At 36.5% G+C, this 18,209-nt stretch overlaps 1 protein-coding gene across 6 annotated transcripts in view; it reads right to left on the reverse strand.

The window, feature by feature from the left end:
* Positions 1-18,209, reverse strand: part of rps6ka1.L (ribosomal protein S6 kinase A1 L homeolog) — a 63,882-nt gene that overhangs the window by 4,393 nt on the left and 41,280 nt on the right. For 5 of the 6 annotated variants that reach the window (XM_041581014.1, XM_018245095.2, XM_041581015.1 and 2 more), the window contains 18 exon segments: positions 17,521-17,637; positions 17,156-17,237; positions 12,359-12,439; positions 8,784-8,863; positions 8,527-8,633; positions 8,034-8,071; positions 7,704-7,846; positions 7,490-7,560; positions 6,736-6,824; positions 6,577-6,641; positions 4,720-4,822; positions 4,497-4,624; positions 4,255-4,377; positions 3,659-3,748; positions 3,299-3,457; positions 1,756-1,917; positions 1,552-1,628; positions 4-121 (listed from right to left, as the gene is read on the reverse strand). In XM_041581014.1, the coding sequence (XP_041436948.1) occupies positions 4-121; positions 1,552-1,628; positions 1,756-1,917; positions 3,299-3,457; positions 3,659-3,748; positions 4,255-4,377; positions 4,497-4,624; positions 4,720-4,822; positions 6,577-6,641; positions 6,736-6,824; positions 7,490-7,560; positions 7,704-7,846; positions 8,034-8,071; positions 8,527-8,633; positions 8,784-8,863; positions 12,359-12,439; positions 17,156-17,237; positions 17,521-17,637 (1,833 nt within the window). 6 annotated transcript variants of the gene reach the window in all.

An 18,209-nucleotide genomic window follows, 5' to 3' on the forward strand; every position in this document is an offset into this window, starting at 1 on the left:
TACCTTTGCAGCGGCAGACACAGTATTCCAGTTTCCACCCCTCAGTGTAAACTTCCCACTACCAATACGAGCTAGTATCTCTTCAGGCGTGTCTCCTGGTCCATTTGCAAATGGTGTGTATCTAAGTAAAGACAAATTAAGATTTAGATTAGTTCAAGATACAGCTGTTATAGTATGTATATATCACAGTAAAACTTTAATTTTGTATCCTCTGATTTAAAGTTTTTCTGCCTTCTACACCCTTTTTTAACATCAGTGTTTAGTCCCTCATTCCCTGCCAGGATTTCAAATGATTTAGAAACAGAAGAACTGTTAAACAGTTGAATTTCAGCATAGAAAATGTCATTTATTCATACTTTTTGGTGATGGGTATATTAGGGGTTTCTATGTTATGTGGGCCTCTTTATCAAATTTTGGTTTGGAAGCCGGAGTTACCGTTTTATAATAACTATACACTTGTTTGTGTTTTTGCTTTGTAAAGCACTACATACATTTGTGGTGCTCTATAAATACAGGCATACATTACTCTTATCTGCCACTTGTGTAATAGCAAGTTGTTGCTTTCAATGCCCTCCTACAAGTTATTAATACAGAGATATAAGAAATGGTGAATCAATACAGATCCCAATGGTGCAACACTTGTATGTAAGTGAACATGGATAGTGGGGCCAGAACTAGGGCTAAGCAGAAGAGGCATGGCCTATGGTGCAATGAGGTTCGGGGTTGGGACGGTTGCTAGGTTCATAAATGATAAGGAAGTAACTTTGCTTTACATTATCTTTACTTTATAAAAATATGTCGATTACTACTCCAAGGGGCAGATTTATCAAAGGTCGAAGTTTTGCTTAACTCTAATGAATTAGAATTTACTCACAACTCGAATGGAAGGTTATTTATTCAAAAACTCAACTCTAATATTCGATTGAATACAAACATCCCAAAAATTCAAATCTAACTCGAATTGTGTTTTCCTCTGAAAAAAAGTTGAATGTCTGGAAGGCAATTAACATCTTCAAATTGTTCAACTGACCTCTACCATTGACTTGTACATGAATTCGGCAGGTTTTAGGTGGTGAATATTCAAATTAGAACTGTTTTCAGGGTCGAGGTGTGAAAAATCTTCTTCACATTCTAATTCAAATTTGAGTTGGTGATTTAAAATTCGATTGTGAGTTTTGACCAAAGAAAAAAAATGTGAAAATTCGAATTTAACATTTTACCCTTAATAAATCTGCCCCTTAAAGACATTTTCCAAAACATTAGAGGTCATTTACAACAAAGAGGTCAGGGTGCAAAGAACTGGCTTAATTTGCCATGTTTTCGCAGGCCCCAACATTTTTTTTGCCTTTATATTTGCAGATTTAAGTCTAGCCAAAATAAACATGTATGTGTATTAATAATTATAGCCAGAACAAAAACCACCGATACAAAGTGTAAGGCTAAACATAAAAATAAGATAAATGGAATAAGAAAAAGTTGCAAAATGTTTTCCCCAAAAATGAGGAATAAATACATGATTAATCAACATTTTTACAATTTCTAGATGCTCACCCTGCAAGCATAGTATAAAGGAGAATGCCTAAGCTCCAGATATCACAGCCCTCATCATAGCCCTGTCGTTTTAATACCTGTAGGAAGAAATGTAGTTTAGTTTTCTTCAATACCAGTTTTGTCGTATATATCCAAGTCTGACAAATATATTCCCATGAAAAGTCTCCAATTCACAGCACTGACTTTTTCTTAGTAAGACATTACCTCTGGTGCAACAAAATTGGCCGTGTAGCATGGAGTCATGAGCAAGCCATTCTCTGCTCGTAGCTGTTTAGAGAATCCGAAGTCACATATCCTGATTGACTCTGGATCACCGGATTCATCCACATACAGAATGTTGCTAGGTTTCAGGTCTCTATGAACTACCTGCAACAAAAAGTTGAGAAAAATTACCAAATCCAGGATATCGTTCAGAATTTAGATGAGCATCAATACTTTTTTTGCAAGATTCTTATTGGGATTAAATCTTATCCAAACAGTGTTTGAAACCTTATGTGATTTATAGGACAACTAAATGCATAACATTTGTATTTCTAGTTGATGCAGAATATGCCACTTTGGATTATTGTCATAAAGTGCTAGGCAATTAACTGTATGATTATAGTTTTTTATATTTTCTGAAAATATGAAGCAGAAACCAGGAAGGCTGGGGTTTCTTCTATTTTATCTAAACTTCAGCCCATATTGCCAAAGGTTTAAATAATTAACCAAACAGTTGTCTTTTATAAGTATTACATTATTAGATTTAACTTATGTGACCACCTGTTCGGTTCATGCAATTTTCTCTCAATTCCAACCCAGCAGTTATGCAAATCAGTTGTTGTAAGAAAAAAATAAACGGTCAGTCTGCAGCTGAAAAGGGTATTACAATCTTTGCGAGGACCAAAAAAAGTATTAGAAAGTACACATGTATGTGTTTATATTATGTTAATATATGCACAAACTAAAACACACAAATGAAGTACTCATTTAACAAAAAGTCAGCATGCCATGGTGTAGGCAATAGTATCCATACAATTGATGGGATCAGTGATCACAGGAGCAGTATTGAGGAAAATTAATTTTTCAATTCAATTGGTCTCCATTTTTAATGTTTCTTTTTCGATTTACCTTTTTTGCCCAGCACTCTCAAATTTTGGAATTTCAGCAGCTATCTGGCTGCTGTGGTCCAATATACCCTACCAAACATGCAGTGGTTTGTAAGGAAGATAAATTGGAGAGGGCCTTAACAGAAAAGAGGGCCTAACAGAAAGCAAAAACTATAACAAATTTTAGCCTTTGATGGGGTCGGTGACCCCATTAGGGTAAATAAAAACTGTACCCAATGAAAACCAATTGAAAAGCTGCTAAGAATAGGACATTCTAGAACATATTAAAAGTTAACTTTATGGAAATTGTTATGGAAAGTATGAGGATCTTTCATTTGGCATTATCTTGTTTCACATGGGCTGAATTCAAGATACGTTTACAGTCTGAACTTATGACAATATTGAGTGTTTGTTACAACATCGTATGTTTTTTTAAAACTTTTTGCAAAGGGTCTGAGTTTGCAGCACTCATATTTGCTTTTTATTTAAAAAGAAATGTTTAAAAAATGTTTTACATATGCATTCTAAATACTTTTATTAACATACATATCCTACAGAAAATTCTATATTATAATTTTTGAATAAATAACATTGCCCATGTTTTGACCACTTGGTCGTTATTGCTAATGTATTACCTATATATAATATAAATGTCTCACCCCTTGAGAGTGTAAATACTCCACTGTCTTGCAGACGGTAAAAAGGACAGAGCAGGCTTCTCTTTCAGAGAAAAACTTTTGTCTTAGTATGCGGTCCAGGAGCTCCCCACCTCGCATCAACTCTGTTACAAGGTAGATGCTGTTACACTCTTCATAAACCTGTCAAAGGACAGAAATGGGGCACCCCCGTACAATAGTACATAAACTGGTAAAAAAAAAAGATCAGCACACCATGCAGAAAAATGCAACAGAAGTTTTAATGTACACATTTTATACATTCACAGGCAAACCCCAGGCAACAAAGGATAATGAATTTTCCATAAATAAACGCAAGATGCAGTCTTGTAACTCAGTACTCACATCTTTTAAGGTAATGATGTTGGGGTGCTGTCCATATCTCCTCAATATCTCAATTTCCTCTGATGGGTCTCTCTTTGATTTGTCTATCACCTGAGGCATTAAGGAAATGGAGTAAGCAGCTAACAACTTTAGAAGGAGAAAAAAATGACAAGTGAAAGTTAAAGGGTTTCTGATATGAGAATAGCACTCGAGTAGGAGAAACAATATCTTATCTGAAAGTAGTTCCATTGTGAATTGCTGGATCTTTCTGAAAGCACATGACCAGGCACAATAACCTGAGATGGCTTCCTACAAACCAATATTACAGCTAAAAAATATGTTGGTTCAGGAATAAATTTATGGCAGAGTGAATTATTTGTAACATTTTTTGTAACAATTTAGAAATAAAAACTACACCATAAAATCATGACAGAATCCCTTTAATGTTGCAAACTGAAGAAAATCAGATATCAATCAATTCAAGAAAGCACAATAAATTGTGAATATGTAGTATTTTTAGGTTTCCAGTTCACCCCCTCAGCTGCGTACTCATAAGTCTATACAAGTTACAAGTACCCACAAAACAATTATTGCTGAGGAAATAGAATAAAGCTCACCTTTACAGCATACTCCATGTTGGTTCCCTTATGAACACATCGCTTGCATACAGAGTATGATCCAACACCAATAGTTTCCCGCACAGTGTACACGTCCGTGAAAAGAACATTTTTACTGTGTGTCTAAATAATAACCATTAAAAAAAAGACATTCATCTTATGGTTATGGAGACAAAAATGGAACCACCTCAACTGTATAACAAAAATAAAAATAAGCAGACTATACTTATTTATTCACTCACCTTTGGCACTGAAAGTACAGGAGGACTGCTTGTTTTTTTTGCATCTTCCTCTACCAATACTGGAGCCACAAAACTAAACCCTCGAAAGAGCTGGTGGGCCCCAGCACTAGGTGGTATACCAGGAGAGTCTGTTTGTGTAAAGTACATAAGCTGGTCATGTTAGGGATTCAATACCATCTTTTGACTCACCATTATTAATGCTGAGTAAGCTGAAGATACTAACCTTTCGGAGTCCGTGATGTAAACTCTGTGTCAAAGTAATAGGTATCATCTGGCTGGGTAACTGATGGTTTGAAGGGTGGGCTCAACTCCCGGCGGTATAATTTCTGAGAAAAAAAGATTGGAGCAGAGTTGGGTAATAAGAATTTGCAATGTACTTTAACCTGTTGGTCAGGTAAGAATTAAAAAAAAAAGCATGAATTAAAGATGTCATCAACTGATCATAAGTGTTCTTCAGAAACTCATTTTTAGCTACAGTTTGCCTGGAGCAATCTCACTAGGTGTGGAGTTAATGCATGGAGTGGACTAAGCAGGTTTGCTTAATGACTTTGGCATGGATTGGCATGGATTGTTAATTATGTACAAACTGATACAATATTTTCTTTAAAAAAAATTACAATGTTTCACTTGGGTTCAGATAATTTATTGCCTTGGGAAAATGGGAATTTAACTTAGTCTTTGGAGAACCCAATCCTTCTTAAGGCAAAGCAATAAATAGTAAAGACTTCCTTCATTTCTTGAATAAAAAAAAACAACCTTGGAACACTCAAGTCACAACACAATAAACAAACAATAACACAATAAAATAATATAATATATTTGAAATTGATATAAATAAGTTAAAAAAAAAAAAACCAAGAAGTAGGCACTCATGGACTCCCAGATAAAGCCTGGTGTATCCTCGCTCCTAGCTGTAGTTCTAGTGCTTATTCTCTCTGGTGCTTATTCTCCTGGAACCCACCGTTTACATGGTGAGATATGCCCTTGTTTACATTAATTGTCTTTATATGTATGTATAAATAAGTTCAGCCTCTGCAATTCTGTAATATTTAAATACATTAGAGGTACTGCTTTCAAAGTATGGGTAGTCCATTATTGCTAATGTAACTGGGAGGTCATGGAATGAAAGTTAAATACTTTGCTACCTGCTGAAATGTTTGTATAGCTTACTAGACCAGCTTTTATGCTGAATCAACAAGTACGGTATGGGATCCGTTATCTGGAAACCCGTTATCCAGAAAGTTCCGAATTACACAATGGATGTCTCGCATAGAGACAATGGATGTCTCGCATAGACTCCATAATAATCAAATAATCGAAATTCTTAAAAATGATTACCTTTTTCATAATAATAATAATAATCATAATAATCATAATAATAAAACAGTACCTTGTACTTGAGCCAAATCCTTATTGGAAGCAAAACCAGCCTATTAGGCTATTATTTAATGTTTACATTATTGTCTAGTAGATTTAAGGCATAAAGATTCAAATTACAGAAAGATCCGTAATCCAGAAAACCCCAGGTCCCAAGCATTTTGGATAACAGGTCCCATACCTGTACAAGGAAACCTTTATGCAAAGGATCAGTAAACACATCTTTTATTATAGCAAAGTTAAAAATAAGTATGATACCTCAATAAAAATATTACAACAGCTGAAGCTGGACTTTTAATACCTAGTTTAATGTCAAATAATCATATATTTGTGACTAAATTAGCATAGATGTAAAAACATGATTGTAAATTAAAGCAAATATATGATGGTTGCTATGGGATCTGAAGCAAACAGTGCATTTGTACGGCAAGATCCTATAAGTCTCTGAAGCAACACAGATGATTTGGTTCTTAATGCGATCGTGCCTATGCCAAAACAGCATGGCACAGATACATTTGCCAATGTAAAACACATTTGATAAGTGTGTGCTTTTTTGCTATTAAGGAATAGCTTTCTTCTTCTCAGTATGCAAGTTATTAAGATAATGTAATAAATATTCTACCTAAAGGCAATAAAATTAGCTTTTTAGATATTAGATATCATGGGTAAATATATTATATTTTTTTTCCGTGGAATAACTTACATTCCAATCAATGGTTGAGAAGAAAGGATGTCGCTTAAGCTCTTCAGCCCCTTCAACACCAGAACCTGAAAAACATGCAAAATAATCATGTGAACATACACTACTCTTTTCACTGAATAAACAAATAGGTATAAATAAAACACTGTAATTATCACTTACCTAAACGGTTAGTAGCATTCCTTTTGAACAGAGCACGTAATAGACTCTGTGCTTCATTGCTAAGAAACTGAGGCATCCCTAGTTTGGCTCTAAGGGAGAGAAAATTGAAGTTAGCAGGATAAACTAGAACACTAAAATGAAATATGATTTTAAAAGAAGTCAATCTACCAAACAAAGCACAATTTATATTTTTTCTTATAGGCTACTATCTAGTGTTTATATTTTTCTTTCTTCATCCTCCTACCCATTGCTGAAGGCAATTCCTAAATGATTATGCCCCTTGACTCATGCAGGACTGAAGCAGACATGTTCCTAATACAGTCTGTTTGGTCATCAGTTATTCTAACAAATTCACTGTTGCAGCGTCCTGCGTTCTAGTGGTACCAGCTATACCCGCTGTTTCTTGTGTCCCCCAAGCTGATGATGGAGAAAGAATAATGTCATGCCCTCAAGCTGCAGAATATGCTACATTGCAGATGCAGATGCTTATGCATGAATTTTAGTTAAAACAATGTTGCATTCCTTCCTTGATGTGAATTTTCCATCTTTTCTGCTAGAAAAATGGCTATAACATTTCCAAAATGAAACAAAGTAATTATTCTTCAGTTTAACTAAGCATAAATGTTGTAGCAGCTCACATTTGAATTTGGTCACACAACTGTGACCACTACAAGCAATTGTTTTATATAGTATTTTAGCTATAGTTTTCTGCTAAAATACTCTGACACATTAGAGCTTCTGATTTGTCACTTACTTTAGGATTAGAGTCATAGTTTCCTTACGGTCTTTGCCCTGGAATGGCAGGGATCCTGTCAGCATCTCAAACTGTGAATATGGAAATACAGAGAAATTAACAAACAATGGCAAAACTAGCTCAAGTAACCTCAACACTGACTGAACAGTTTTAAGTGGGACAGGATGGGAGGTATAGTAAAATAAATTGTTCAGTTTATATGAAAGGAGATTACCATAAGCACTCCATAAGACCACCAGTCTGCACCGTGTGAGTGTCCCTGTCGATTTACCACTTCAGGAGCCATGTACTCCACAGTCCCACAAAAAGAATAAGCCTTTTTTTCATGGTCTATTGCTTCTTTACTAAGTCCAAAATCTGATCAAAAGAAGGCAAAGCATCCAAGCAGTTAATAAACACAGGTGCCAACTAAAATACACTTTGTCAAAAGCCTGCATGTACAGAAGAATGGTTCCAAAAGAAAGAAATTGGTGACAGACACATAACACCAGGAATCAGAGTGGATACACAGGGATGGGAATATACACAGGTTACAGAAACATACCTGTAAGCTTTATATGGCCCTCTTCATCCAAGAGAATGCTGCATGGCATAAATAAAGCAGTAGTTACCATCATATGCCACTCACAATGATATAAAGTGAACAAAAGTGGTATGTATTTAAATCTTTTTAGTTACCAGCCACCATATGATGTTAAACCAGACCTATGTCCCCAGCAGGGTTTTAAGAAAAAGCTCAGAAAAACCTTTATTGCTGCTTTTATGTAGAAAAAGTAGGCAATGTGCCCGAGTAAAGAAAGGGTGTGCTATATTGTTGGAAACAGTAACTAAACATTATTTAATTTCATCTTGCAATAGGATTATGTGCATTCTTACACGTGTGCAATCAGAGAATTCTGTGCTCCGTTGTTTCTGCTTAAAGGTATGATTGACTTACACCATCTCAGTACACACTGCGGTCACATCAAAAGTGCAGTGACATCACAGCAACCGTTCAATACAGTCAAACTGCCAACAAGCCTGGCTCACCAACATACTTTTCAGGTTTTAGGTCACGGTAGATGATCCCTAAGCTGTGCAAATGATCAAGGCCCAAAGCCAATTCAGCAAGGTAAAACTTCACATCTTCTTCTGTGAACATCACCTGAATTAAAAATACATTTAAGGTAAATTAAAAGTGATTTTTACATTTTCTCAAAGCATTAACATTTTATATACAAGTGTTCCTGTATTAGCCATTAGTAAATTACTGTATATAGTAAAGGGGAAAATTACAGCCATCTCCAATACCAACCTCCTTGGACAGACGTGTAAATAGATCTCCTCCCCGCAGAAAATCCAGGATTAAGTAAAGTTTCCCCTCAGTCTGAAAAGCTGTATGTAGAATATATTAAAATAACAATTACAAATAATTTGCACACGTACACTTGCAAGAACAATATAGTATTGTTCAGTTTTATTACAAACTTGGTGAATCTTCTCAAGTAAGGGTAATAGGCGGCACTGACGTATCACCATCAAGCCTCTATGTTTCACAAAGAATATTACAGAGGCTCTTGAGCCTTGAATCTATGTACAAAGGGTAACAGATCTGATTTATGAAGTGGTATCTGTACTTATTTCATCATATGTGACTCTACAGCACCTCACATTACATACGAGTATATAAGCTCCAGGTGGTCATATTTGCAAAAGCCCGACAAATAGAAGGAGACATCGAATAGAAATGTAAGTACAACATCGATTCTCACTGTGAGTCTTGAATCTTGGGGTGTTGCAGGTTGCATCAAGCAAGAGAAAAAACCTACTGCATGTAAAATGCAATCTGCGTATTCAGTGGATAGAAGTCTGTATATAATGTGCTAAACTAAAAAAGGAAGTAGGTTACTTAGTTATTTAAAAAGGAGAGTTCAAGGTTTCAACAAAAATTCCACATAGCTTGCTTCCTATAAATGTGGTGGTTACAATCAGCAAATCATACACTGGATAACTGCCTTAATCACCCACAGAACTATTTGTCAAAATAGGAGGCCTATTTAAGCTCTCTGTTCCCTTTAAGCTGTGCGCTCGCACACACACATTTTGAGGCCAGAGCACACAACAAATTGTGGTATGCACAAAAGATTTTGTGCGAGAACACAACATTTTGTATTTGTTCTACCCTAAGCACACAATCAAAATGTGCACACAAAAGAATTTTTTCTGCACACATGCAAAAATTACTCATTTTATTGTGTATTGAGAGATCCATTAACGGTTTAGCAGTTTTGGGGTTAGAAAGAATGTATTCAGGTTCTATAGGAGGCAACATTTTTCACCTTGGGTATGAACAGTGAATGAACTATTATTAATAAAAAATACTTGTATAAACTACATTTGGGATGTATTATGCACTATACAAGGCTTCTTAAAATAATAAGCCTTACATATTTCTTGCCAAAAGAGGCAATTTATGATAGGCTCAACTGAAAACTAGACAATCAATATTTGCACTGGCATAAAATGTGTAAGGCTTATTATTTTCTGAGATATTACTTTGTGGAATATACTGTCAGGCCTGAATTTGTGAAAAGGCCACCTAGGCCCGGGCCTTGGGCGGCAAAATTTAAGGGGGGTGGCATGCTGCCCAACCACACCCACATTGGTTCAAAAACACTGGATAAAATCATTTTTTTTAATTTCCCATGCACCAATTCCCATTTCTCCGGTCCAGATGATGAAAATTTGCATGAATAAAGTGGAGGGGACAGGGGCGATGAACGGCAGTAGGTCTAGGGCTGCCCACTATGTAAATCCAGCCCTGTATACTGTATGTCACTGTCTTAGAATCATGCCAGACTGTTACATTTCCACTGACTTAGCTGTGACCTGTGTCTTTCATGCTTGTGTGTGTGTGGGGGGGTAATTCTTTCACTAGCTGAGTTCATGAGCCGATAACGAATTACACAAACTGGGTGTACAACGTATTCTCCTTAAGAGTTACAATCATATGGCCCTCAACAAGATGTTCTAAAGAGCACATCCAGTAACACGTCAACATGTGTCTGTTTAAAAGTTGCACACACACTTCTGAAGAGAACTGGTGGGATGCAACAGTTGCTGGACAATAGTTGGGGCGCCTAAGAAATGAAAAAAGATATCCAAGTATACAGATGTGTGTGCTTCAACCACCTCATATAAGTTCCTTTCGGTCAGAGTGCAAAGCAGCGTACAGGCCCTTGCCATGGGCCAAATATATAGCAGAAGAGAAAAACTGCAGCACATCTTGTTTGCAAAATGTGAGAATTTTTTACAATTGGTTAGTAACAGGCAACGTTTCGGGCCTGGTCTTGCCCTTTCTCAAGCCTGAAGAGGCTTGAGAAAGGGCAAGACCAGGCCCGAAACGTTGCCTGTTACTAACCAATTGTAATAAATTCTAGAATATAATTTTTCTCCCTATAATTGTCTACTAAAATGCACAATCCTTGATGTATAAATTTAAGGTTTTTGGAATGGCTACATGTTTTAGGTTATGATTACTAGAACATCTACATGAAAGTAATGGACTGCAGTTAAACCATGTACAACCATGTCCCAAAGACCATGATGGCACCTTTGGTATACTATACTGGATGCTCACTTCATTGAAGCAGATTGCCTTAACCTTACGAGTTGTCTCATGGCTGACAGACTGATCTATGCATCTTCCCTGGGACCGACATGTTTGGCTGAGATGTTAAGTCACAGCTAGATTCACAAGTGTCTCAGTTAATAGCTTTATAGAAATGATATTAAAAGGAAACTCAGTTCAGTAAACTATTTCATGGTGAAAGACTAAAGGATGTGTGAAGTGTCCTGAAGTGAACAGGTGAACGTGTTAAAAGCAGCAAATTGATGACAACAGGACACAAGCCATGCACCTTTAGGCTTATTGTAACGGTGTTATGACATTATAGAGGACTTTGGGTCATATTGTCAAAACTCATTCCTCCCAATTTTAGTCATATATTTATTTCTTCCTGCAGGTTTTTTCTTATTTCTTTGTTCATCTGTAGGGAGCAGATTTTCATACAGGATGAGGCATGATATAATAATATGTTTATTCACCCTAAAAAAACGGTTATTAGCCCATTTGTGTGAATGACCAAATCAATCAGTAGCAGTAAACTTGGCCTCTGTATGGCTAACTTTAGTGTGCTTCCACTGATACAATGTATTCTGGGTTTTTTTTCTGTGCCTTTTTATTTTTTTCTATTAGTTCATCACTGTGGCCCTTTGTCATTGTAAACCATTAATATTATATTTGGTGCTTACTTTTTTTTATATAGCATCAATGGTGTAAAAACAAAAAAACAAAACCAGTGCAGACACTTGCAAAACATATTCCATGCAGACAATCAAAACTAACCACTGTACCACCTGATGTCTTGATAAGAAGTTAGTACCCTCCTACAGAAAATGTAGACCAATATATGGTCCTTGAAAATCAGATGTGTTTATTAAATAAGAAAAAAATTCTAACTTCAGGAATGCATATGCTGAGCAGGAAAGTATCCAATCCAGTATTTTGCCAACTCCAAGCACTTTTTGAGGGACAAGGATTTCTTTGAATCTTGAATACCTGATGGAACTGAATATGAACTATTAAATGAAATGTGCGTTTAAGCACTGGACACCTAAAGGCGATATATTTTTGGATGATACTATTTTTTTTAATGATTTTGCAAAAAATTTGAAAATGCAGGATAAGGGTTCAAATTAAATGTGGTATTTGGCAGAATTATTTGCAGACAATTCAGAATTCAAACTTTTTCAGATATTAAAACTAGTGTGAATGCATACTGTGAGAACAACCGTGCCTTATCTTTCAGAATTATATTTCACACTTACCATAGTGTAACCTTACAACAAACGGATGGTGCACATCAGCTAGAATATCTCGCTCCATCTTGGTTCTAACTCGGTCACGCACTTGGAAAAAAAACAAACAATTCTAAAAATGATTAAATGAGAAAATGTGTTGTTTCTCTTAATACAGCTCAACACATAGGTCATGTAGATACTGAACTTTTCAATAAGGTTCATTATATAAATATTTTATAACATGCCATAGGTCTAACGCCTCAGCAATTACCTTTACAGCAAATTCACATTTACTACCCAAACTCTACTATTCTTCTGATTGTTTCACCCCACTTGTACATCAGCTACATGGCAAAAAGGTTACTGTGTTTTCAGCCAAGAAGGGCCTGAAAAGTGTTGCTACTGTGGGCTATGAACCCAGAAGTGTATGCCTACATCAAGGGAAACAAGACAGGCAATGGCAGCAAACAGAACTCTGTCCGCATCCGCTCCCTCCTCACCTTTTTGGAGCTGGAAGGGGCCCAAGACGCTAGTGCAAAGATGACAATTGCAAGCTCTGCACTAGAAGAGCCAAATTTCCAGTTTAAAAAACAGAAATTCGGCTCTGGCAACTTGTGGGGGCCCTGCCGTCTGAGGCGAGTTTCTTAACTTGCCCCATTGGCACAGCACCCCTGCACCTTATAACAACAACACAAAAAGAGTTTATGTGCACGATCCTCTAAATTTCTTTGTGTCTTTCACCTGGAAAGTTTACTGATCGGGGAATGAGCTGACATATTTCTCCCACCAAGTATAGATTGAAACTTGTAAAAATTATACAGCTGTATGTCTAGAAGTTACTATTTAGAGGTATTTGTAATATGTTTGTTCCTGTTACAGTTACGAAAAAAGGTTATTTCTATTAAGTAGCTTTTCTTCGGTATTTCAGAGCAACTGATGGGTCTTATGGAAAGTTGAAAAGGGAACTACTGCTTTTGCTAACAACACCCACTTTACGGTGCCCAAAAGTTATTTGCAGATTTTGAAATTCTCATTACGTTAAAGCTTTTTCCATTGCAGTGAGAGTCCTGAGGGACCATTAAGCTATTTCTGCTTTATATTTGGGTATTTGCCATAGCAGAAATAATGAGAGACAGAAATAATATGTTTATGCAACGGAGGATTTTTAGAAATACATGGAGTAGTTAACCCCTGAAATTCTAAGACTTTTGAGAAACCTAAAAACTAAAGGTTGGCAAACTTGCCATTGCTAAATCAGGGATTAAATGAAAAAATCTAAAAATTAAACTTGGTAAATAGATAGGCTGTTCAAAACAAAAAAATGTTTTCAATATAGTTAAGTTAGCCAAAAATGTAATCAATAAAGGCTGGAGTAAATGGAACGTAAAAGTCAGAACACTACTTCCTCCTTTGCATCGCTCTAACCCAGGGGTAGGCAACCCGCGGCTCAGGAGCCTCATGCGGTTCTTCATTCTGCTTGCTGCGGCTCGGTCTTCAGGGCCAGATTTACATAGCAAGCACCCCTAGGCTCGCTGTCGTTCGTTGCCCTGTCCCCTTCCTTTTATTCAATAAAATTTTCATCATTGGGACCAGAGCAATGCGGATTTGCGTACAGGAAATTTTAAAAACTCATATCTCCTGCGCCGCCCCAGTGTTTCTGAACCAATGTGGGTGTGGTTGGGCAGCATGCAGCCCCCTATAATGCTGCCACCCTAGGCCCGGGCCTTGTGGCCTCTCCACAAATCCGGGCCTGTCGGTCTAACCTGTTACCAGCCAATAAAAAATCAGTGACTTGAAAGGGGCCATTTGGAACATAACTGTTCAGTCAGTTTGCTTTTGTATCTGGCCAGCATGCTAAGGATCAAAAGCAAACTAAATGAACAGTTATGTCCCATGTGGCACACCTTCAAGTTGCTTACTAACGAAGAGTTAGAAAAGGTAAAGCAGGAAGTTGGGTTCTGGCTATTATGTTAATAGATAGGCTGTGCAAAATAAAAAATAATTCTAATATAGTTAGTTAGCCAAAATGTAAGTTACAAAGGCTGGAGTGACTGGATATGCAACATAATAGCCAGTACACGTCTTCCTGCTTTGCAGTCTCTTATTTTCCACTAATTGGTTACCAGGCAGTAACCAATCAGTGAATTGAGGGGGGGGGCACATGGGTCATAACTGTTTGCTTTTGAATCTGAGCTGGATGTTGAGGATAAATTGCAAACTTCCTGAACAGTTATGTCCCATTTGCGCCCCCTTAAAGTCACTAACAAACTAAGAGTTAGAGAGCTGAAAAGCAGGAAGTAGTATTCTGTTATGTTAGACATCCAGTCAGCCTTTATAGATTACATTTTTGGCTAACTATATTATAATTTATTTTTATTTTGCACAGCCTATCTATTTATCCAGTTTTTATTTTTACAATGAACTTAAAAAGAAAAAAAAGCTTAAAAAGGACATGTAACCCCCCCCCCCCACAAAATGTAATCAGTGAACAGCCTCTTTGAAATATATAAATACTTACCATTCAGACTGTTCAAAGGTTAATAGTAAGGCTGATGCATCTCCTTAATCAATTAGTATTCCTTCTCCTCCTCTAACCCACTCGGCCCCCTCCCTCAGGAATTTACTTAGCTGGTGGCTACTGAGTTCTTCTCAGCTCCAGTCTAGTAGCCAATGCAGAGATGGCATTGCTGGTTCCCATAGAAACTCTGTTCTAGCTGCTATTTTTTCTCCTTACCTCCTCTCCTGAGCTCAGATTAGCCATTACAATGCTCAATCCAAGCAGAACTTTTCATCAAATTCCTGCAATTCCTGATAGCATGAACTTAACAGCTCATGTGTGCTCTTTGCAGATGTAAATGTCACTGATGATGTGTCAGAGGAAAAATAGCCGCAAGGTGAAAGCTGCTATTTGTTTTAAAAAAATGTGATGGCGCTGGCAAATGGAGAAGGTACATGCAGTACAAATGTGCCATTTGGGTGGGGGAGATGTGACCAACTTATATACATGGTAGGAAAATGTATGCTTTACATGTCCTTTAAAGAAGAGCTAAATAACTTAACCTCCCCATCCCCTCTTAAAGCTTTCTCCCTGCCATCTGCATAAGAACCATATTTCCCTGTCTTCGAATCCTCTTGTCAGTTCGCCAATCCGGATACAGTCAGGTCCACTCCTGCCATGAGGCATGGTGAGAACAGTCAGCAGCCCCTGAAACTTGGTATATTTAATGAATTTCCTTTATTTTTTATTTATATAGTGCTGACATTTCCACAGCACTTTAAAGTGATTATACATCATTCATATCAGTCCCTGCCCCAGGGACATTCCCTAGTCCCAATCACATTCACGCACAGTAGGGCCAATTTTGTCAGCAGTCAATTAATCTGCCTGTATGTTTCTGGAGTATACATTTACTGTATAGTGCTGGATAGCTCTTCAAAAATATAGCTTCTAATATTTCTGGGCATTTATCATCATACAACACCTTTTTTCTTTTTTATTAAAGCCTGTATTGATACTAGCGCAGACCGTAAACACATAACAGTATCACTTTTAACATTATCCTGACACTATTCTAATGTGTTAAAACGTACACCTTTTATCATCATCACCACCATTACCATCATTAATTGATATCCTCCCCCATCCAGCTCATGTTGGGCTCTGGCAACTTTTCATCCATGGCTGCTGCAACAACATCATCTGGCTTGGGGGTGGAAAACAGTGCTTCCAACCTACTGAGTATCTACCCAAGTTGGTGCCTGAAGTAGCCATGTCTGAATAGGTATAGGAAACCAACACAACAAGTAACCAGAGGCTGGAAGGCCAGGAATATTATGGGGCAGATTTATTAAGGGTCAATTAAAAATTAGAATTCTCTCTTTTTTTTTTTATCGTCAAAATTGTCAAATTCGGCTAGAGAATTATCCAAACTCTATTCAAGTTTTTTTTAAAAAAATTCGAATTTGATTTTCGAGATTTATCATACTCTGGCCCTTTAAGAATTAATATTAGAATTTTCTGAGGAAAAACTCGAATCGAGTTTGTATAATTTGAATCAAATTCGATTTTGCGGATCTGTAAAATTGTTTTAACAATTAGATTATTAAAATAAATTTACCCCAATCGAATTTTGAATTCAACCGAATTTAAGGGATGTGCCTCTATGTGTCACCATTGTTGAAAAATATTCTAAAATTATACTATTTGTATTTAACAATTCATTTTGATTATGTCAAAGGAACTTAAAACTAAAAGACATGAAAAAGTAGACAATACGTTTTCTTTTAAATCCGCCTGATGAAACGGAAGAAAAGTGTCAATGGTAATAAACCAAGGTGTCTTTCTTAGGTTTTAACAAGCTTAAACAAAATTATGGGCAATTAAAGTGGTTGCTCGCCTTTAAACTAACTTTTAGTATGATGTAGAGATTAATATCAGCCAACTTGCAATTTTTTTTAGTTGTGGTTTATAAGATATTTAGCAGCTCTACAGTTTGCAATAGCAGCAAACTGGATGCTAGGGTTCAAATTACCCTAGCAACCATGCAGTACTTTGAATAAGAGACTGTGTAATATGCTTTGGAGAGACCTGAATTGAAAGATGAGTAATAAAAAGTAGCAATAACACTACATTTGTAACTTTACAGAGCATGCATTTTTATATGGGGTCAGTCAAGTAATAAAAAATACTATAAAATATAAACAATGAAGACCATTAAAAAAGCGGTTTAGAATTGGCCATTCTGTAACATAATAAAAGGTAAATTATAAAAACAGAAACCACACACTTCTAGACACAAGCTTAAAAAACTGAAATCTCCTGACCTTTCAGTGTGGCCTTTTTCAGTACTTTCATGGCATAGAGCTGGTTGGCGTCAGGTGGAGTTATTTTGCGGACCAGGAAAACCTGCATAGTACAGAATATAAATATGTAAGCAATGCATTGATAGACAGAAAGGTTTGATAAGCAACATAGTTTCATATTCAGTAATGAGTAGTTTTGCTAGTAATCTTTTTATTGGGAAGGAAGTGGAAAATAGTATAGGCAGGATGTTTATACAAAGAAAGACTCCTCCTAACCTGCCAGAAAAAAAAAACAGGTGTGCATATTTTCATAGAAAAATTGTAGTGGCGGAAATGCAAAGATGAGAGAAGAGTCATTAGCAATGATAACATTAGAATGTAGGTACCTTTCCAAAAGAGCCCTGTCCTAGCACTTTGAGTAGAACAAAATGTGATTGATCAGCCTTCTCAGCACCTTCTTTAACATGGTGAGTGATCGGGATTTCTTTAACCACCACCTCATCCTAAAAGTAAAAAGAAAGAACAAGTTAAATAGCAATACCTGTATGATGCATCATGCTGCAACAAACACGTTGTTATTAAATGGAAATTGTACAAAGCAAACGAAAGCAACAGGTATTTGACAAATCTTAGATAGAATATTTAAGGTGTCACATTTTTATCCATTCTACTTCCAAAAGCTTCTTCGAATTTAACAGAATGTACAGAATTATCTAAACATACTGTAAACATACTGTATATGCTCTACCACATACAATATTACATTTAGTTTACATAGACCACAAACGCTATTATATTTGTAAGAAGCATTTAAAACATCACGCACTGCCACTCTCTCACAAACACAGGAAGTGGTTAGACATCATCGTAACAAATTATCTAAGAGAACATCTTTTTACCAAGAGTATTATTACAAAACCAAATAAAATGTTTTAGGATTTCCAATTTCCAGCAATTCTGCTACTGACCACCTGCTCTGGGACTTGTAAGGGACGGCATCGAGATTTGCCCCGGTGCTTCTTTTGTACCAACAAGGAAAAGACTGTCCAAAATCCAGAAATTTTGAACTCTTTCT

Source organism: Xenopus laevis, chromosome 2L (genome assembly GCF_017654675.1).
Source record: "Xenopus laevis strain J_2021 chromosome 2L, Xenopus_laevis_v10.1, whole genome shotgun sequence".
Lineage (NCBI taxonomy): Eukaryota > Metazoa > Chordata > Amphibia > Anura > Pipidae > Xenopus > Xenopus laevis.